The sequence below is a fragment of the Onychomys torridus genome, chromosome 3, assembly GCF_903995425.1.
Source record: "Onychomys torridus chromosome 3, mOncTor1.1, whole genome shotgun sequence".
Classification (NCBI taxonomy): domain Eukaryota; kingdom Metazoa; phylum Chordata; class Mammalia; order Rodentia; family Cricetidae; genus Onychomys; species Onychomys torridus.
This window is the reverse complement of record NC_050445.1, coordinates 14,172,925-14,195,737: the sequence shown is the minus strand read 5'-3', so window position 1 is coordinate 14,195,737 and position 22,813 is coordinate 14,172,925. Positions and strand designations below refer to the sequence as shown.

Here is a 22,813-nt window from a genome sequence, read left to right as displayed (position 1 = left end):
GGAAATATGGCCTTTTCAACAAGTTGTACTGGAATATTGGGTATCTGTAAAAAAGTTACATGGACACAGCAATAAAACAACTCCCATGACTTATTGCTATAAATCATTGATATATATTAGGTCTTGGCTAAACTTGCATTGGAGCCCAGTTGGCAGAGGTGCTCCATCCTGCATAGACTGTGAACAGCTCCCTGGCCATCTCTTGGGATTGAGGGCTCTGTTGAAATTCTTACATTTTCAGGTGCAGCTCTTGGGGTCCTTGAAGGAACAGTGTCTTAGTTAGGTTTGCTATTGCTGTGAAGAGACACCATGACCACAGCAACTCTTATAAAGGGAAATATTTAATTGGGGGATGGAGCTTACAATTTCAGAGGTTTAGTCCATTATCTTCATGGTGGGACATGGTGATATGTAATCAGACATGGTGCTGGAGAAGGAGCTGAGAGTTTTGTATCTTGATCCATGGGCAACAGGAAGTGCACTGTCTCAATGGGTGTAGCTTGAGCATAGGAGACCTCAAAGCCCACCCCCCACAGTGACATAATTCCTCCAACAAGGCCACATCTCTTAATAGTGCCATTCCCTTTGGGGGCCATTTTGTTTCAAACCACCACAAATGGTCTGTCTTCCAAGTCAATAAGTCTTGTGGAGGTCAGTCTCCTAATCCAGCAGAGCAGGTAGGAAATCAGGACGGGGGGGAGCTACTTGAGTCAGAAATTCGAAGCACACCCAATATAATGGAAGCTGCTGGGGAGGAAGACAAGGTTGATGAGATGTTCATACAACATTTTCATGTGGTGCCTACAATTTGAGATACAGGCAGCTTAGAAACAGATAAAAACTTAACCTTGAGAATCAACCTTGGCTTCAGAGGTGTAAAGATGAGTAAGTCACAATTATTTTCTCTGAGTAGCTTATTGCCAGAGGATGACCTACTCTATTTATTTTATTACCAAAGGGGAAAAAGTTCTCTATTTTACTGTATTTCCAAGCAATTGGTTTCAAACACATTTATTTTTGACTACAGAACACATGTCGTTTAAGGTCGAAGGTTAGTGTGTCATATTTTTCGGAGTATTCATAGTTCTTTTGTATGTACTATAGCTCTGAATTCATTCCCCCCAAGTTTTTATCACAAAGTTAAAAATCAGCCCTGAAATGTCCCAAAGGAATAGTAGGTAGATTTACATACAAGTCATCCAGCAGATGGTGAATCATGAATGTCTGCATGCTTTGCAGACTATAACTTGTTTCAAGGTAGTTATGCATTAAAAAAATTTTCCCTAAATGTTGGGGATGGGTTATGAGTGTCTGAATTAGTAAAAATATAAACTGTAGAAAACTTTTAAAATGCTCTCATGTGACTCTCAACTATTCATCTAACCAATGCCCTCATATTACACTAACATCATCAGATGTCTGTCCAGTGGAGTTTTAGAATGCTATTGGACACAACGGCCCTTTAATCTTGCCTGCTTTACTACTCTGTTGAACAGGCTCATTCTTTTTATATGGATAAAGAACCATCAAGAATTTTCCTCTTAGAACTGATGGTCTCACTGTCTGATGATCTGCTGCATCAGATTAATCTGTAAATAGACTTTGAGGACGATGTAGGAGCTCTGCATGGCCATGAGGCTATGCTTTATAACACTCCATCTCTGCTCTACCTGCTCACTTCTGTAGTAGAATTGTTAGAAGTTCTTATTAATAAAATCAAACCCGAGGCCAGTTATTGGGGTGACTGCTGGAAGATCAGAGAAGCAGAACAAGCCACAGCTTCCTCACCTCGCCAGTTCCTCAGCTGGTCTTGTTTCCTCAGACTGCAAGCTTCTGTGTCCTCATCCCAATGACTCTCAGCTGAACTGCTGCTCCAAAGCCTGAATGCTAAACCAGCCAAATGCTTAACTAACTTAGTTCCTGGTCCTCATGCCATATGTATCTTTCTACTTTCTGCCATCACTCCCTGGGATTAAAGGTTGGATTTCTGTGATTAAAGGCATGTGTCACCATGCCTAGCTGTTTCTAATGTGGCCTTGAACTCAGAGATCCAGAGGTATTTCTGTCTCTGGAATTCTAGAATTAAAGGCGTGTGTTACCACTGCCTATCTTCATGTTTAATATTGTGGCCGTCCTGTTCTCTGACCCCAGATAAGCTTATTTTGGGGAACACACTACCACCACAGACTTCTTTCATAGCACCTATGTCCCACTACGCCCTGCTCCAGAGATATTTGTATATCCATGTTGATTGTTGCAAGATTCACAATAGCTGGTAAATAGAACTACCCTATAGTTGTATGTGGTTCCTTCAAGATGTCCATCAATAGAAAATAGATAGAGTATGCTATCTATACACCCTAGGATTTTATGAAAATGTAAAGAAAAACAAAATCCTCCTTTTTAAAAAAAATATGATGGAACTAGAAGTCATTATTATAATAAAAAATTCAGACTGAAAGACAAATGCCATATGTTTCTGTCATATGTGGAGCCTAGATTTTAGTGTGTGTGCATGCATGTGTGTTGGGGGGATGTCATGAAACTAAAAAGGAGAATATAACAAGGGATGAAGAGATCTTAAGGGAGAGGGCTCTACAGGGAGGTAATGGAATGCTGGGATATGTGTGAGGGGACAGCCGAGGAAGCTGATTAGGGCGTAAGGCAAGGTACCAGCAAGAGGGGTGCAGGGGACAGGGAGGCCAGTGGGGAGGGGGATGGATAAGAACAAAACATGCAGATGCCATAGGAAGCTCTTTTCTTTGTATACTTACTTAAATTGATTAAAAAAATAAAGCCTAGTAGGGAATTTGCTGGGAGGACATTCCAGGTGTTATAGACTTCTAGACAGACCCGAGGGAATTTAATAGCGTCAGTGGCTCGACTCTGCCATACTGCTCCTTTCCCCTGATTTCTGTACCATCCCTTCAGTCTTAGTAAAATTCCAGAGAAGAACCTCATCTCAGGGGAAGGATGGATACAAAGTCATGCCGCAGACACTTTGGGAACCACAGAGACATTTTCCGCTCCCTTTTTGGAGAATTAAATTTCCTCCCTGCTCCCTGTTTGCAAGACTCTAAATTCTCAGCCTCAGTCAGCCGAGATTTTATACATTTTTTAAAAACCCAGAACAAGTTGATAAGTCACTTGTCAGGATGAAATAGAATCACCATATCACCTTGGGCTCCTCCTGCCGACAGTTTATTAGGCTGCCTCCGTGAGGCACAGTACAAAAGGAATCAGCGCTGACTTCTGATTTACCTTCTTCTCATTTGCTGGCACCCTTCCTTGTCTTTCCTCAGCCCATTAAACTTTCCTTGCGTGGTCCCTCCTCCCAGCAGCTGAGCTCCCTTCCCTAAAGCTACAAACTGCTTCCTCAAGGCCTGAGACAAGGATCTCCCCCAGGGAATCTTGTTTCCTGCGTAAAAAGACTGTGTGGAACACGGACCATTCTTAAGCTACATTGTGTATCTGTGTTTCCTCTTATGTGAAAGTATAAAGAGTGTGATGTATCACCCAGAACCCGGAATGAGGAAAGAGAGAATTTTGGTTAAAGTGATCAGTTCTTTTTTCTCATTCTGTGATCCATGTTATTCAATCTCCTGGAGGCTTAATGTGCTAATGCTGAACAGGACTTGAAGAGGCATTAGGCCAATAGTTACTAGGCAGTTCTCATCAGATTTCATAGCACTTTCAGTGTATAGTGAGTCCTGGATGGCGTCACATTGGAATGTGACTGCTCCTTTTCGTGCTGTGCTTAAGGCTACAGATAACTAACTGCTAGTGGAGTTTGTGAATCAAGTGGATTTACAGTCAGTTTAGAAGGGTTATGGGATAGACAAAAAGCTGTCATTGTGAAGAAAGGGAAAGCATTTATAGCAGGGACATAGAGGAGAGAGCAGGAGAATGGGTACGTCCTGAATTGGATAGGTCGGAGGAGCACACAGCTGGGTTTGGAGGCAGCAGGAGCAGATGAGATGGAGTGGGCCCAGTGGAGCTGCTTGCCTCCTGCACCTGAGCCACATTATTTTTGGTATCCTGAAGGTTTAGTTTACCTATGATTTCCCTCATGGGGCTTTTGATATTATTGGAAAAGACCCATGTGATTCTGTTTCTGTATTTTGTCTCTATTTAGTCAGAAGCATTTCATGCTTTCAAAATCAGTTTAAAAATAAATCAGAATGGGGGAAGTTTTAGTTTTCATTTCGTCAGAGAAGGCTTTGCAGCGCCCCTGGAGACTATTCTGTCTACATTCATGACGGAGGAGCAGTTCGTGTTCACTTTCTCAGTTGTCCAGAAGGCTCCGACCAGGGTGAGCTGGGATGAAGCAGTGTAGAGACCCTACTGTGCTCCTAGGGAAGATCAGGGGACAGGGGACTCTGACTACATTCTGGGATGCAAAACTGTGGACACTCTGTACTAGGCCTAGCTTTGCTTCTGCTGGGCCCTGTTTTGAGCAAATGCTGGGCCTGCATTTGTCTTTTGGTGTTTGCTCTAGAGATTCTTGACCCAAGAAGGAGTTATCCCATGCTCATGTGTAGACAGAACCAAGAAAGCCAGGGAATTACCCAAGTGGTTCCCCTGCACACAGGCAATGGCAGCCTGGAGGAAGATGCTGCTTCCACCATTTCTCACTGAGATAATTCAGAAAATTAATGACAGCTCCTCTGAAGACCTTTCTAAAATCTAGCCCTAGTTGCCCTTTTTTATTTATTATATTTGTGTTTTAATTTTATACATCAGCCATGGGTTCCCCTGTCCTCCCCCCTCCCGACCCTGCCCCCACCTTCCCCCCAGCCCCTCCCCTCCATTCCCATCTCCTCCAGGGCCAAGACTCCCCTGGGGATTCAATTCAACCAGGTAGATTCAGTACTGGCAGGTCCAGACCCCTCCTTCCAGGCTGAGCAAAGTGTCCCTGTGTAAGCCCAAGGTTCCAAATAGCCAGCTCATGCTCTAAGGACAGGTCCTGGTCCCACAGCCTGGATGCCTCCCAAACAGTTCAAGCTATTCAATTGTCTCACTTATCCAGAGGGCCTGATCCAGTTGGGGGCTCCACAGCTTTTGGTTCATAATTCATGTGTTTCCATTAGTTTGGCTATTTGTCCCTGTACTTTTCCAATCTTGTTCTAAAAAATTCACACTCTTACAGTCCCTCCTCTTTCTCGACAATTGGACTCCTGGAGCTCCACCTGGGGCCTGGCTGAGGATCTCTGCATCCACTTCCATCAGTTATTGGATGAGAGTTCCAGCATGACCGTTAGGGTGTTTGGCCAGCTGATCACCAGACTAGGTCAGATCAGGGTTTCTTTCGACCATTGCCAATAGTCTACAGTGGATGTATCATTGTGGATTTCTGGGGACCTCTCTAGCACTTTGCTTCTTCCTGTTCTCATGTGGTCTTCATTTATCATGGTCTCTTATTCCTTGTTCTCCCTTTCTGTTCTTAAAATACATTTGATTATGTTATTGTTTTACTCAAGAGGTCATCAGAGGACTGACATCAAAGTTAACTAGGCACACAGATACCATGAGAAGACAGGAGGGGATCTTGTTGTCTGGGACCACTCAGGGAATGTTGGGGTTGGTCATGTGGCAGAGGAAGATGCAGATCTGTGCATAAGAGCATCATTGTGGCTTTCCTGGGAAGGAACAGACAAGGCAAGAAAAACAGGCTTAAACTGGCCTGTCTGAAATGGGTTCTAGGATATCAGAGACGCTCCTAGCTGTTCAGTATCTGGCCTTTGAATAGGGCTAGATAATAGTTACCCTGACTGTATGAGACTAATATAGGAGTTGGTTGGGGAATACCAGTTCTGGATTTCTTGGCTTCTATTTGAAAAGTACACCCCAGATAGGAGGACTTCTCCTTCAGGGTTAAGTAACAACTGAGTCAGTAGACTAAGACAGGGCAACTCAGGGATATTATTGAGTTGTCTGGAAGAGACATATCTGATACATGAATATAAGGCAGATTTTAAAATATTGTTTTTGAAAACTATAAGCCTGTTGAAAATTCTCACAATGATGACAACTCCCTGATGCATCTGTCTTTGCTTCATTCTCATTCCATGATTTATTCTCACTGCCTTCTGCTGCTTCCTGAGATCACTTCCTAAGAAGCTGCTCCTGCCCATCCACTTTCTAAAAGGAAATTGGACCTAAGTCACATGTTAGAAGCAATTCAAGATTTGGATGCTGCCCCAGGGCCCTATTTCTACCCTAGGGCTTCTTTGGTCCTGTGGAGGCCATCCCATAGGCCTAGATGAGTGGACCCAAAAGGCCTTATTTCTTTGTATGAGGTAGGATTCTGCCCTGGAGTCCTCCTGCATCTGGCCATCGCAGGTTCTCCTCTTGCTTTGCTGGATGTACTTTGCCATCCTTGGTCCTTTTCTCACTATCTTTCTTGTATTGTATTTCAGCATCTCTGATTCTTTTCCGCTCTGTTGCCTATGGTACATTTTTTACTTAAAAAACTGAAACTAATTTTGCTCACATTTCTCACTTTCTATTTTTGTGTTTTTCCCCCTTTGGAATAATAGTTCATTCATCAAACATGTTCTCAGTTTCTACTGAATATGATCGTGTGTTCATACAGAGAGCCATGTGTCTCTTCTCTTCCTTCACCAATTTTTTAAATGTGATTTTCCTTTTTAAATAAAAGCTCTGATTTCCAACATCCTCATTGGAGTTGCTAATTTTCTGTAGCCTACATGTGATGTAATTTAGGATTATTGTCTCACGATTACCACCAAGTCTAAGATTTTTTTTCCAGTGTGTGTGTGTGCATATATCCTTTAGAACTGATCTCTTAGGGCTGGTGGAGTAACTTAGTAGTAGGCTTCTGGCAGAGCATGTATAAAATCTTGGGTTCAATTCACAGTGCCACAAAGATTTTAAAATTCCTTTAAAGATGCATACTACTATAACTTTCAGAAGATAATAGTTCACTCTATATTCAATTATAACTATCATTAATTTGACATATAGTTAGATTCATGTTTCTGTTTATATACTTTACATTTTTATTTATTTTTAATACTAAACATTTACACAGTTCAATAGTGTAAAATATTTACAGATATGAAGTCATTTTCTCATATCTAGCCTAATCTCCTTATTCCTACTCCATCCACTATAGATAGTAATTTTCATAGTTTTTTGTTCTTTTTTTAGCTTTTTGTAAAAATACTTCTTTTTGTTTCTTACTGGAGAAAGAATAGCATATAAATTTTAATGCATGCTGCCCCCCTTAAATATATTTTGAAATTCATTCCTTACTAGCATATAGAGTTATTTCTTTTGGGGATATTGTTCAATGTCATAGATATCTATCTAGTATATGAATGTATTGCAGGTAATCCAAGTGGCCAGTAGGTGGTGTTAGCCTAATCAGAGAAGAATTCCTCAAGATGGGGCAGCAGATGGATAACATGGCTCCTTTGAGTTGCTAAAGGCTAATTTCTTAAAAAGCATACATATAAAGTAAACATGCATCAGTGGGTTCATTTAATTGTTAAAGAAACCAGGAAAACATTAAAATAGTTTGGAAAATTCAAAACTTCATCTCGGTTGTCAATTTGATCAGATTGATAGATGCCTAGGACATGAGTGAAATATACCTCTAGGTGTGCCTGTGGGGTGTTTCCAGAAACAATTAAATCATAGGGATTTGAGGTAATGAATCTCCTCAAAGATAATATGATGGCATTATTGAACATATGAAAGAAGGTGGGCCTTTGTTGGAGGAATTAGTCACTAGGCATATGTCCCTGAGATCTTGCCCTGGTCTCTTCCTATATCTCAGCTTCTCTTCTTCCTGTCTGACATAAGTTCTTTTTCCACACCTTCCCTCCATGACGGAGGGGCCCTACAATGCCATGAGCTCAAATCAGTCTTTTCTACCTTAAGTTCTTTATATCAGTTCTTTATATATGTCATAGTAATGAGGTAAGTATCCAGCAAAGAGAAGAATCCTAAGGCAGACAGATAATTAAGGCCACCAGGAAAGCAGAAATGAATTTGCTTAATAGACATAAAACTGTCAAGACTTGTCAGTATCTGCAAGGAAGTAATTAGTTATATTTCACTTGATAAGGTTCCTTTTCTGTAGGCAAAAAATCATGTTCCCCATCTGTTTTCTTTAATTTCAGGGCTATAAAGTAGGTTCAAAATAATGAAAATGGTGATAACTTGGGTTGGGTGAGCTACACAGGATACCCACAAAACTGCTCATTTCAAAGACTAACAGTTTCCCTTGATAGTGTTTGTGGATGGGGATGGAAATGAAGACGGGGGAAAGCCATCTCACTTTTCCCAAGACTGGCTGAAGCCTGAACCAGATGTAGCTGCCTTGTGTTCTCTGCGTTTTCACGTTGTCTTGATGGCAGGGGAGAACATGAGGTTTTCTGTGTGTTCTGAAGTATCCATCACAGAGCTCTGACATGTTTCAGCACTGTGTCAAAGTACCGGAGGCATAGGCACAAATCCCTCTTCAGTTGATCCAGTAAGCCTTTGGATTTTCCTCTAGAAAGTACTCCTCTGTCACTGCTCCTGCCTCAGTGGGTGGCTCTGTTGTGTCTTTGAGCTGTTGCAAGTGTTCTTTCCTATTGGTTGGCTTTAGACTCATGTCCTATGTGTACCTCCTTGTTGCTCTCCCCAGATCCTGGAGACTGAGTGGGTGAGCCTTCACTGGGCTCCTGTCACACCTTGTTTTCTCCATAGCTATGGTATATTGATGTCTATTGTTAGTAGTAAGATCTACAAAGATGCTTCTTTTCACATCCCTAACTCCTCATTCATCTCTCCATGTTAGGATATGGAATGGGACCTGGCACACTGTTGAAATTTAATGCATGTTTATTAAATGAGAAAATGAAGGAATGGAGAGAAATGCCCAGGAAGTTGATTGTAAGACCTTTATGTAGCAGCTACTGTTCTTGTTCTTTCTCCTGGAACCAGAACTTCATTAACATAGAACCAGACTTCATTAATAAGACCAGATCATATTAAACTATATGCTTAGGGCTTCAAAACTGTCCTGTGTTCAGGGGCTTGTGAGTCTGTTTCCTGTTCCTAATGTGCTCTTGACTAATGTAAAAGCAGTTTGGATGGACAATCCAAAGGGATCATCATAGATGGTGATGGTCAATAATAGAGCTGTTTGCTGTCACGGGTGTCCTTGATGAAGGTTCAGCGAGCCTTATGAGGTGCTTTCCCTCAAATGGGTGACATTCTTTTGGCCTTCATGCAGAGCCATCCTTCAGGCATAGCAAGCCAGTATTTCTTCTGTGATAGGCTGTAGGTAACTGGGTCTTCAAGAAGTTAATTATCTCTATGCGCATACATGCCTATTCTCTACCTTCCTGTCACATGCATGGGTGTAGCTGGTGTTGTCTCAGACTTGTCCCTGCATATTACCCCTGCTTCATCAAGAGCTTTTGTTGAATTAGAGAGGCATTCCCTCTGCATAGGTGGAGTGATAAAAGCCAAGCCTCCTCAGATAAATGCAATTCCACTGAAGCAAGGCTAGACTACTTCACAGTATCTTGGTGCAAAAATAAAAAATCTTTCTTCTGGGAAGAGCATAACCAATGTGAGCCAGAGGTCATTGTGTAAGTGCCCTGCTCTCAGATAAAATAAATGAGGAAAATCTGGATTTCCTCAAAGATGTCTTTTATGAAGTTATTTATTATCTTAATTATTTACTCTTTGTTTTATAATAATTTTAATCTTAAAATAGTTTTAAATTTGCAAAAAGAACTCACTACAAGCTTTTCTGCTATTAGCCTCTTACATTAGTATGATATATATTTGTTAAAAACAATGAATCAATATTGACATGTATTATTAACTGAAGTCCAAATAGTGTTCAAATTATTTTGGCTTTTGCATAGTATTATGTACCAAGCACCCAGATCCCATTTGGAACACAGCATTACATGTTGCAGCTTAGCTATGTCTTTTAGGCTCCTTTTGGCAATGGTAATTTCTGTGCTATACAGCTATGATAGTTTTAAAGAGTACTAGTCAGGTATTTTGTAAAAGCCTCCTTAATTCAGATGTCTGATGTTTACCCTATGACTAGACTATGCGTTTCAACAGTTTTTATTTATTGTTTAAGAATGATGCAGTCAACAAATTAGGAGAGAACTGCCATTGTAAAGACAGTTGTTGTTATACTCATAAATCCTAGTGTGGCCATATGGAGAAGCAATGGATAATGGGACAGTAGGAGGGGGTTCTGAGTAGGAGACATGACTTGAGTTTCAATGGAGGAACAAGGGAGATGAGGGAAGCAGACACAGGGTTGGCCAGACTGAATTTCTATAGCCTCTGGAGCAGAAAGTTGCTTAGATTTAACTCCATGTGACTTGTCCCCTGTGTCATTAGGGAGTTGAGGTTATTAGGACAGTGAATAGAGTTCAGGAATGTGAAAGCCCAATAAAGTAGGAGTTGGGTGATCCTTGATGCTAGGGAATGAGAAAGGGACAGGAGGCCAAGGAACATGATGAAGCTGGCTGGGTTGAGCATGCACAAGTTGAGCAGATGTCAAAGCACAGTTTCCAGGAGCTACATCCATGCTTAATAGGGAGGGATTCCATGTTGTTTTGGAAGAGCTAGAAGACATAGAGAAATGTTTTTGTCACATCCTCCCAGGCCTATGCTCTGTTAGTGCATTGGTTTGGATGCATTAATAATAAACTCAGAGTCACAAATAATGTGTCGCTGTTGCATTATTGAAAAGAAATGATTAAGCACTTCCTTTTGGAATAATTTAACCAAGAGTGAACCCAGGTTTGACTCCCCCATCTCTCTCTCTCTCTCTCTCTCTCTGTCTGTCTGTGTGTGTGTGTGTGTGTGTGTGTGTGTGTGTAAAGTTATCCCATCAGGGAAGGAATAAAGAATAGTTTACAGAAATCTTTAATATAATTTTACAAAAGATTCAGTTACTGACTCTAATTGACCCCAAATGACCCAGATAACAAATAGTATTATATTTATAATTGTTTATCTGGCAATATTCTTATGTTGCAGCCAACATTTATGATGGATATTAATTTTATAATGTCACTTTAATTTTATTTTATTTCCAGAAAATGATTATCATCTCTCTCTCTCTCTCTCTCTCTCTCTCTCTCTCTCAATATATATATATATTGCTCTGAGACAGGGGTGTGAAAAAGTACCTGATTTAAGATCACAGCCATGCTTTAGGCTAGAAAAGTTGATTACATGGGGGAAATCCAAGGCAAGTAAGATTGGTTATTATATTTTTTTTTCTCTCAAAGGCAGGTTAAACAAAAGGCAAGGTATACCAGTAAATCAATCTTAAGTGGCCTCAAGATGTATTATTAATTCTATGAGGTCCAACAAAAAGTTACAGACTATTTGAATGTAAGAGATATTTTTATCATAATGTATTGTCACACACTGGCATGTTGATATTGACCTTAATCTTTTGGCTATGCCAACTCTACAATTGCAACATCATTTCCATTGGATACTCACCTTTTACACTTAGCTTACATGTCTGACATGCCAATAAATATGCAAAATAGCCTTTCTCAAATCTTGATATTGCAGAAGAATTGTACAGCTTGATTGTGAGTTGTAGTCCCTAGACATGGCTATTCTTGGGATGGGTATTTCCTTAGAATGGTGTGTCAAAACTTGGTCTCAGGCAAATTGAGCTCATAGAGGAGATTGTATCTGGACATCTTTGTGTTCTCTAAATGGTACTATTATTGAGTAGACATCTTCATGATACATGTGATACTACCCAACATGTGGAGCTGATCCCTCTACACTGAGACAGGATGTCCATGATGCCCGACTGTAATTCTGTATATCTATTGGTAGGCTGTTTTATGCATACCAATGAAAAAGATCCCTGATTTATCCACAGATTGCCTGCCAGGTATCTTATGCAGCCCTGTGATGTAGGTAATGATGAGAGATGTCTAAATCTCCTGCTCTGCCTTTGCATATTGAGTGGGGATGAAGGAAACATAGTTAGCTGTGACTCACTTGCACATTTTCTTTCATCCTTAGGGTCTAAGTCACAGAACTGTCTGTGGAACTCTCTCATTGATGGACTCACTGGGAATGTCAAGGAGAAGCCACGGCCAACAATTGTTCAGGACACCCGACCCCCAGAGGAAATTCTGGCAGATGAATTGCCACAGCTGGATAGCCCAGAAGCTTTGGTGAAGACATCCTTCAGGTTTGGTGGATGAGAATCCAGTTTGTTCCTTCTTAATGGTTTTGAGAGTTGTCTCAGTCCACTTGGATGGCTGCTCTGGGGGCAGCAAATGACTGTTGCTCTGTGCTGTATAAATTAGCATTGATGAAGGATTGTTGGAATGCTAGCTGGACTTCTAGGTAGATTTCCCAAATGTTGTGGTTCATTTCTGATGGTAGTTCATTGGTATTGGTATTTCAGTGCTGATGCTTGGGACTCGGCGATGTCGGTAGCTTGAATTGAGTTAATGATGCTTTTGCTTCAAAGGACAGTAATGCATCCAGATAAATGCACAGAGATAAAGTGTGTGGTGGGATTCATTCAGCCCCAGGTCTTTACTGTTTCTTGCTTGGGGGAAGTTTCTACTTGTGAGAGGGAAATGACATACAATCTTGTGTTGTCCCCCAGAAGGCTGGCTGCTCTGCTCCTGTTCCCCTCTCCTGGTGTCTCCCTGGAAAGGCTTGTTTCATTTTCTTTTAACTGTATGCCCCATTTTCATTACAATGCTATCTCTTATATTCTCATCCATTTTAATAAAAGTTAATCTGGGTATGAATGTGTTATGAAGAAAGGATTTCTTTTTTTATGAATGGGCCTTGAAACGTCCAGTGCTACTAGTGTCAGAAATTGATGTTTCTTAATTCTTCCAGCTTCCTTTCCCCACCTCCTTTCTTTCTGTTACAGTAACTTTTCTGGTCCCACTTCTCTTGTCACCATAAATTGTCCTATTCTCCAAACAGCGAATGGGACATATAAACTTCACTCCAGGCAACTTTTAGACTCCATGAGACGTTTTTTAAGTGAGCTGTCTTTTGCATAGAGGTAGTGTGTGTGATGGCTTAGTTAAAGCTATTTCATTGTGTGCAGGTTCTTGTGTAGATTGAATTATAGATGAGTCTGAACAGAAGTGTGAATAGAGTTTTTGTTTGGATTTCTTTCTGCAGCATGATGGCTACACAGCGGAGATAAGAACAGATGGTTTTCTTATTCCAATAAAGGGTTTGGTTATTGCATCCTGAGGTTTGCAATGAAAGAGAAGCTCTCCCTGCGAGACTGCATTTCTCTGCAAACCACAGCAGTAAAGAGTAGATGTTGATTGTCCTTCTTTGATCATGTGGTCTTGCCTTGGAGTCTATCTGCTCATATATGGTATATCATAACCACTTCCTCCATCTCAAACCAGGCTCATTGCCTCCTTTCCTTAGCCGTTGAAGGGTTATGTGGTGATATATTGTGTCCCCCAATATATTGTGCATCCTAATAAACTTATCTGGTGTCAGAGGACAGAACAGCTACTAGGTAGACATAGAGGCCAGAAAATGGTGGCACACACACTTTTAATCCTAGCGTTCTGGAGGCAAAGATCCATCCAGATCTCTGTGAGTTCAAAGCCACACTGGAAACAGCCAGGCATGGTGACACACACCTTTAATCCCAGGAAGTGATGGCAGGAAGCAGAAAGGTATATACAACACGAGGACCAGAAACTAGAGCCTGGTTAAGCTTTTAGGCTTTTAGCAGTAGTTCAACTGAGATTCATTCAGGTGAGGACTCAGAGGCTTCCAGTTTGAGGATACAGGATCAGCTGAGAAGTGAGGCCAGCTGTGGTTTGTGTTCTGCGTCTCTGATCTTTCAGTGTTCACCCCAATACCTGGCTCTGAGTTTTTTTTTTTAATTAAAAAGACCCTTTAAGATTCATGCTAAAGGGTTCCTCTCCCAGAAGTACCATCTGATCTGTGTCCATCTTCATCACCCATTCTTCTTGTAGTTCCTTTTAAATAAATGTAGTTCCTGTAGAGCTTTTTAAATAGAGAGTGTATATTGGTTGATGGCTCCTTCGCTTGATTTGCTAGTTGTAGCCGGTGCCAATGTCTTCATTCCTGAAAGAGATTGGTGATAAATTATGAAGGTTGGGACTTCTTTTTGGTACTTTATGAAACTTGGCACAGTAGCAAAGGACTGGAGGACACAATATTCCACCTTTGTATCAGTTGAGGCTAGAAATCCACCGGCATTAGCCAATCATTTATTGCTATTCAGCAACAGTTCTTCAAAAGATGGTTGACTGCTGTGATAAAGTTACATGGAACATACTCCCTTATGCAGTTGTTCCATGTGGGCATCAGGATCAGTTGTTTTTGCACATAAATTCTCAAGCATACTCAAAATACTCAGCTTATTTATCAGTTAGTAATTAGGCAGTATCAGCCTATCCTGTTGATAATGACACCTTTTTTAAAAATGCCTTTTGAATTTCAAAGAAAAGAAGAAATTATAGATGAATTTTAAATGATGCTTATAGGAGTATTCATCCCTTGGAAACCTGAGACTTGTTGATTCACAATGTCTGTGACCTAAGGGAAAATGTGGCTTATATTCACATAGTTATTTGTTTGTTTTTATATTCCAATCAAAGTTCCCCTCTTTCCTCTCCTCCCAGTATCTCTCCACCTCCCCTCTTCCCCCCTACATTCCTCCTCCTTCTGTTTCTCTTCAGAAAAGAGCGGGCCTCCTGTGGATATCAGCCAGCCATGGCATGTCAAGTTGCAGTGAGACTAGGCACCTCCTTTTCTAGTAAGGCTGGGTGAGGTAATCCAGTAGGAGGAATGGGTCCACAAGCAGGCAACAGAGTCAGAGACAGCCCCTGCTCCCACTGTTAGGAGTCCCACAGGAAGACCGAACTACACAACTGTAACTTATGCAGAGGGCCTAGGTCAGTCCCACCATGCACTCTCCCTGGTTGTTGGTTCAATCTCTGTGGGTTCCTTTATTCACACAGTTCTTGGTTTTTTGTTATTTTGTTTTTTGTTTTTGTTTGGATTTTTTGAGACAGGGTTTCTCTGTGTAGTTTTGGTGCCTGTCCTGGATCTCACTCTGTAGACCAGGCTGGCCTTGAATTCACAGAGATCCACCTGGCTTTGCCTCCCAAGTGCTGGGATTAAAGGTGTGCACCACCACTGCCTGGCTTATTCATGTAGTTTTAACCTTCAGGGAAACACACACAGTTGAGAGTTCTTACCTGAGGTTCTGGAAGGTCTTATTGGCTGAAAAGGAGCACAGATGCCCAGGAACTGTCAACACCTGTCTTCCCAAAAACTCTAGTGTCATTACTGTCTGGTGCTTCAGGATGAATGGCAGCTTTGATTGCTCCTTTCTTTTTTTCCTTTTGGAACCCAGAGCCATGAAGTATGGTTACCAGCCCTTATTATCAAACAAAATGCAGACTGCCATGGCACTAAGCCTAACGCGCAAGTCCTCAGGAGGTTCTTGGGGCTCTTACACTTCTCACAGGTGCCCCTTGCTTGCTGACAATAGTTTGAGTGTCAGCTCGAATCCTGCTGTGTGTTCCATCTCCTGCCAGAAAGGAGCGTTATGTTATGTCTGACATCCGTGAAGTTATTGGCTGACATCACCAAACTCAAATGTCCTCTTCACAGCGTTTTCGCTGTCCCTTGCTGTCACCAGCCTCATTTTGCAGCATGCACATTTTCTCAGGCATGTTCAAATAAAGTGGATCCTTAAAAGGAAGGGGCCATTTGCCTGCTCCCACCTTCCTCCAAGCTTTTCTAGCTCTTTCCTAGCAGGTGGAGGCAAAGACACACAGGCTACCCCAGGACAGAGAGTGAGTGCCCGCTTAATATTTGCATAATATGTTCATTCAAATAGTTCTTCCTAGACCGAAAGGATGGTGTGGTGTGATGTCAGATTCTATATTCCATTCCCAAAGATAGGATGAGTTCATGCATTTATGAACAGTAGAAATTTTTTCAGAAAAGTTTCAAAAGTTCATATGTTTTGGTTTGTCCCAGGCTTGATGTTACAAAGGATTTTCTAATAGACTTGCTTAGAAAACATTAAGCCACATCAAGTAGAATTTAGTGAAGGAAGCTCTGCCTCCAAAATATCCCAAAAATACTTAGTTTGCTAATCAGGTCTGTTAGAGACAAGCAATATTTAGGCTACTAGGATGTAAATTTTCAGCAGGATTTACCAGTGATTAGGCCCCATCCTGACTTATAACCAGCCATTAGATCCATTTCTCTATCAGAGAACATGCCTATAATAGGCAACTCAAGGCGTGGTGCAAGGGAGACAACCATGTTAAGTCCTGCTCTGCCATAAGTCCTCTCTTTTTAAGAAAGGGATAATTCTGCCAGGTGGGCAAGATGATCCTGGGTAACAACTATTTGAAAAAAAGCAACACTAGTGTATTTAAAAACAATTCTGATAACACCTTTTTTGTGTAAATATTCTATCTGCCTAAGTGGCCAGATTTGTATATGTAGAATCATGACCTATGGTGTATATAAGTTAGTGAGATCTTTGAAATCTTCCCTTTGTAACTGGCTCCCCTTTGGTCAATGGCCAGAGCCAGATGGTGCTATTATGGAAGAGGTTTTCCCTTCTTTTTCCTGAGTGTGTAGAGTGAATTCTCACTAGGGAGGGGACATATTTCTGCTTTAAGCTTATAACCAAAAGATGTTGCCCACTTGTGGTAGTTTGAATGAGAATAGACCAAATGAGCTCATTTATTTGAATAGTTGGTCCCCAGTGGGTGGAATTGTTTGGGAAAGAGTAGGAGATATGGTCTTGTTGGAGGAGGTGTGGCTTTGTTGAAGGAGGTGTGTCATTGGGGGTGGGTTTTAAGGTTTAAAAAGACATGCCATTCCTGGGAGCTCTCTAATGGTTGTGGATCAATATGTGAGCTCTCAGCTTTCCCTTTATTCCACCATTATGGACTCTAACCCTCTGAATCCATAAGCCAAATTAAATGCTCTCTTTTGTAAGTTACCTTGGTTATGGTGTTTTATCCACAGCAATAGAAAAGTAACAATGACACTACTGCAGAGAAGAAGAAACTATCCCAGAGAGGATGAGCCTATGATGTGGACTGAGTTCAAATACAGACTAGTAGGAATGCTTGCTTGGGAGCTGGCTGTCACTAATGGTAGTGATTAGTCCTATGGATGATAAGTCCTTGGGATCTCATCTTAAATAACTAGATCACTGAAAGCATGCTCATAAATGCCATCCAACTTCAAGACAAGTTCCTAGATCTACCACTTCAAGCCTGTCCTGCAAACAGTGTAGGACTGCCTCTGAAGGGCAACATGATCAGTTAGCTATAATGACAGAATGTGTCACTGAAAGTAAGACATTGACATTCAGACTTAGAAAGTAAGATTCTGGAAAATGAATGGACCACGTTCCCTCCCTCTAGGCTGATCATTGCTAGCTGACTGAGGTATGCAAATGCCATCTCAGGTGTAAATCCATCTCCTGGCACCCTCTTCTTATCCTTCTCTGCTGGATGCTGAAGGACAGATACTCAGTGTCTTGGGGCAGACAGTTCAGCATAGTCTTGTGAAGAAAGTGCCAGGGCTTGAAGGGAAGCAATGTTCTGTCTTGTTCAATTCTAGGTCCTAGCTGTATCTGGTAAGTGCCATGGTTTAGCTCTTACTTGTGCTGAGGGCTGTAGTCTTCATCATCTCAAAACGGGCCCTGTCATGTACCTAGTTAGGCTGGTTCTATGTTGGGTGTATCTGTGGTGGATTCTAGTCCCAGCTCTCTAACCAGTGGCTGATTTCATCTCTTCCAGCCTCTGTTTTTCTCTCCTTTGGGTTTTTTCTTTCCCTTCAGTTTTATATAATGGCATATTTGGAAAACAAAACAAAAAAATCAGAACAGATTTTGATATATAACCTTGAAAATGACTAAATCAAGTCGCTTAACACACTCATTACATGTGTATTTTTATGTGTGGTGAACCTCATTGTATTAACCATGACAACTGAAGTTGGATTAGAGTAGCTGCTTTGATTGGATATTGTAAATACCTGTAGGGCTTGTTAAACTGGACTGTGGGCTTACCCCATAGGGTGGAGGCCACTGGGGCCCAACATGCACTTTTCTAACAAGCTTCAAGAATGCTAATGCTGGTAGTTGGGGGCACCCTCTTCAGAACTATGGTGCAAGATGGGAGTTCGTAGCCTCCTGAATTTGGAAATAGTTCACTGTTATGGAGTAGGTCACTGACCTAATTTGGCCTTAGTTTTTCATGTTTGCTCTGGGGATAGAGAAACTCACTTTCAGGGCTGTTGTGAGGACTTAAGTAAGCACACAGGGGAACAAACTATGTGCAGCAGCTAATATGTACTCAGGAAGCCCAATTCCTGTTTCTGCTCAGTATTTTCTGGACCCCTTGCATACCCTGGAGTATACAACATACATGGTAATGGATCAAGGATGAGGCTGTGGCTTTAGCTTTGGATTGCTGTGGGCCCTGAAAGGTCAGTGAGCAGTCAACAGAAGAAGTCTGCCTTCAAAACCCAAGGCTCCTGAAAGGACAAAAGTAGGAAAAAGAAATACAACACTCCCCTGGGAACCGCATGAGATCCTGTCTTCTTGTTCCTCATGTCCTCTCCCTTTGAGTCTGATGCTCTGCCCAAGCTGTTTGTCAAGGAGAATGGGAAAGAGACAGAACCTGGGGCTAATAGGCTAAGTCTAGGCAGTCTGGATATGAATAAACTTCTCAGTACCTGCCACTAGAGGACCCAAAAGAACAGGAAAACATCCCTGGTGAGAGCCTGATCTGTCACCTACCTGCTGCTGGGCAGTCATTTGCTCATCTAAGGCCCTCAAGCCTTGGCAAGGTGAGTGTCACTATCCAGGCTGTACAGGTCAAGACATGGAGAGAGCAAACCACGTGTGCCAAGTTACCAGCAGGTGGCAGAGCTAGAGAACTGAAATAGCTTGACCTGCTTGGGTTAGGGTCCCTCTGCCATTTCCTGCCACCACCATACCACCTTGACACTCAAGTCCCTAGAGCTCTTGTGAATGAGGGCAATGTGATTGGCTGTACTAGTCTGAGTGTGATCTTTGAATATATACTTTGAGATCCCAAATGTCTTGTAATGCAGACCCTGCCCTGTCCTATCACATGAAGTATTTTTCTAGTTTCAATTTATGTTTTCAACACACCTTCTCCACTTGGATAGAAGGTTTTTTTCCAGGCACTGCTCCTCCAACATTATGTCTAAAAGGATTCTGTGAAGAGTTTTGTTCCGTGAAGACCCTGATTTAGTTTGTGGGTCTGAGTTCCTAGCAAACTCCAGGAGATGGGGCAGTTTGAGGATCATCTTTTCAGTGGTAATATATCATGCTGGAATATCAGCATGAATTTGTAAAGTGTGGTTTTTAAACCTACGTGGAGTCCTTTTATCCCATTTTCTGAATGGAAACACAGGCTTCTGAGATTCCTGGAAAGATTAAGTGGATTAAAGAGGCCAACAACCTCCATTTTCTTTTTTCCCAGAGTTCCAAACACTGTTTAAGGTTAGACTGACCAAAGCTCTTTCTTCTGTTATTGGGCCCTGCAGATATGAGTGTGGTGGGTGCTTTTCGAGTAAGGCTGGACACTGACCTAACCTTGTGGGCTCTAGTGGAAATCCTGAAGCCACCTGGTGTGCAGTCATCTCAGTTTCTTACCTTGCACTGTGTGACTCCTTGTGTGTGTGAGTTGCCAGGTTTTGATGGCTTTGCTTTTGGAAGAGGAGCATACTTCCTCCCCAGAGGCACCAGGGTCTTCATGACCTTCTTTTCCCACTCAGAATGGATGTATTTGAGTTCTGACAATTACTTCTTAGATTATGTACATGGTTTATTAAGACTTTGTTCCCAAGAGCAGAGCCTCATGGAGCCAACACTTCAGCCTGGCCTTGTCAGTTGCCATTGGATGGGTTGTGTTTTCCATGGTGAATTAAATCACTGAACCCCTTGTTTTGGCATTTGGCAGTCATTTTTCCACTAGGGACTCCTGCCAAGAAGTCCGTTTCTGACTTCATTACTTTTAGGAAATGTGCAGTCTGGTTGATGGTGGGCATGGCATGTGGCTGAGTTCCTGGGGCTTCTGACCCCACCCCGGGATGAGTCATGGGATAGTGTGCCCAGTTAGTTCATGGGAAGTCTAGCTGCATAAATTTCTCTATCATCCTGTGTTGGCTATGTATAGGGACTCTGGGGGAGCTTTACTTTCTTGATTTGCTGTTGCCTTCAAGGAATGTTAATGTTTCTCTCTGTTCTTCCCTAAGCAGAAGGGTCTTCCTCAAGTTTGCCAAGAGGGGATATGAAAGAATGAACTTGAGGATTTTAACATTTCTATTCATCTATACAAGTTTTGCAAGTTAGCATGCAAAGTAGTAGGTTTCCTTATGACTTCTTTGCATGTAGGTTGTTACATTCCATTCTCATCTTCTCCGACCACTGTCGTCCCCTCCTCTAGCTAGTTCCCCTTCCCTCCAACTAGTCCCTCCTCCTTCTGCCTCCAGTTAGTCTATCCCATTACCCTCTCTATTTCCCACCTCCCTTAAGAACCTCCATTTTACTTTTGTAACCTGTGCGTGCATGCTAGTGCGCGTGCATACATGCACACACACGTACACATGTATACATACACCTGTACACACACAATTTTAAGTCTAGGTTCACCATGGGAGAACCTTCTAAAGGCCAGAGAAGCTTTTATATTGATGTTGGTTTCCTGGGAAGGCATTATTTAGGTCTCTTTTTTTCTAAGGACACTTTCAGAGATCAATTTTCCAGTTAGAGGTTGGAAAAGTGTGGGTAAAGCAGTAACTACTGCCCTGTGTATTCTTCTTGGTCTTTTCACTGGGAATTTTGGGGAAAAAGTACCTTGTCTATGATGGCCATGAATCTGGCTGTCACATCTCTCACCACAGTCACATGCTTGGGCTGTGACCCTGTTCTGTGGGGGACAGTTGGCTGTGTGATAGCTAAGGCTATTGTTCCAAGGCATGGCAGAGAGGCTGAATCTAGGTGCTCCTGGCAGATGCCAACCCTTATGATGAGGGTTAAGGCCTCACTGGGGAGCTTGGGGAGGCCTCTTTAGAACAGTTAGGTCATCCATCCATCCTGCCTCCTCCCTTTGCTGGGAGTCAAACTTTCTTCCCATCTTCTTCCAGACTCTTCCAGCTCCTTTCACATTTTCTCCCCCGAAACAATTCTTGTGTGTTTAATCCTGACTTTACAAAGTATCCAACCATTCTGTGGTCCTCAGCTGGGTCACTCTGTCACTTGTAACTCAGTGCCTGGGGCATAGCTCCAAGGCCATGGTCCTAGAAATCCTGGGCCAGCTGTGTATTTACTTTTATATTTTATTTGAGACTGCTGCTTCCCATTGGTGGTAGCATTATTACTAGACTGAAACTTCCTTCAATTTCTTGTACTTCTATTGCCTACAGGAGACTTTTGAAGCATTGGATTAAAAAACAAAAGAACAACACAAAAGGGGAGAATTTTAAGTTATACTGAAGGAATGACTATTGCCATTACCCAGGGGAAAAGATACTGAATACCATGCATAAAACTGAGTTCTGGAAGAACTCTTGACCCCAGCCAGTGGGCATGTCTCTGAGACTCACTTGCTCTATAATTCGTGTTCTTTCTCAAACCAGGACACCTTCTCCTTGAGCTGCAGAAACGGAGCTAACTCGTGAGGTAGCTCCCCTACCCCCCCACACCTTTTTTGGCTTATCTTTCTGCTCTGCTATAAGAAGGAATGTATAATTTTAGGCTCTGGGAGAAGAACTCATTAGCGCCCTGACATCAGGGAACATCCTGGTCAAGAGAGAAGAGAGCGGCACCAATGCTGTTGAGAATCTCCTGCAGATGGTGGAAGCCTCCAACACAGAGGTGTTTCTCAGTGCTCAGCTCGCCAAGCTAACCCCAGACTCCTTTCTTGCTAAACATTTTTGATGTCATCTATTAAAGGATAGAATATTGATTCTTGCTTGCTCGTAGGGGATGGCAACCTGTGTAGCAAGGTTATGACTTTGTTAGCACCCCAGAATGTACAGAAAACGTTGCTTTCAGGTTTTCCTTTTAATTGACCTGACCTTCTGCTAGAGTCCCTTACTTTACTGGGTAAGAAAGGGTGCCCTTGCATTTGAAGCCTTGTGAGTTTCCCATTTGAATAGTGCCCCCCCCACACACAAACAATGATTTAGTTCCCTCTCTCCATTCCCCTCCCTTTACTTTGAGACGAGGTCTTGCTAAGTTTCAGCCTGTAGTGAGTTAAATCAGTAGTAAGTTTCAGTCTGTCTCGGGACTCACTATGTTGGCCTCATGTGTCTGACCTCTTGCATCATGTTTGTGAGTGCCGGGACTATAGGTGTGTTGCTAGCACATCTGGTTAGCTAAAACCCTGCCCCCTTTTCTCACTTACCAGCTGCTGCACTTCCTCTGGTGTGGGGTCTCCAGTCTGGGGCAGGTATCTCTCCAGAGAAGGTAAGAAGCCAGCAACTGTCATCCTCTCCTCTTCAGTCAGGTTTTCCTTCCCCCTGAGCCCCTTAGGCAGAAGCTGTGGCTCTGCCTTTCCTATTTTCCCATGTCACTGCCTTTCCCTTTCCACCACCAGGTCTGGGGCTAAGTTGCAATGGTGGATGGGTAAACAAATGGCCTAATGATTTGGGACCCTGACTCTGGAAATACCTCAAAAATACCGTACATTAGGACTAGCAGCTTTCTGCAGTGTGTGTGTGTGTGTGTGTGTGT

The 22,813-nt window shown here is 42.2% G+C and overlaps 1 protein-coding gene across 3 annotated transcripts in view; it reads left to right on the top strand.

Moving 5' to 3' along the window:
- The window catches only part of Pde1c (phosphodiesterase 1C), a 497,292-nt gene that overhangs the window by 169,500 nt on the left and 304,979 nt on the right, over positions 1–22,813 (top strand). For all 3 annotated transcript variants that reach the window (XM_036181396.1, XM_036181398.1, XM_036181397.1), the window contains one exon: positions 12,052–12,223. In XM_036181396.1, the coding sequence (XP_036037289.1) occupies positions 12,052–12,223 (172 nt within the window). The remainder of the gene's footprint in view (positions 1–12,051; positions 12,224–22,813) is intronic.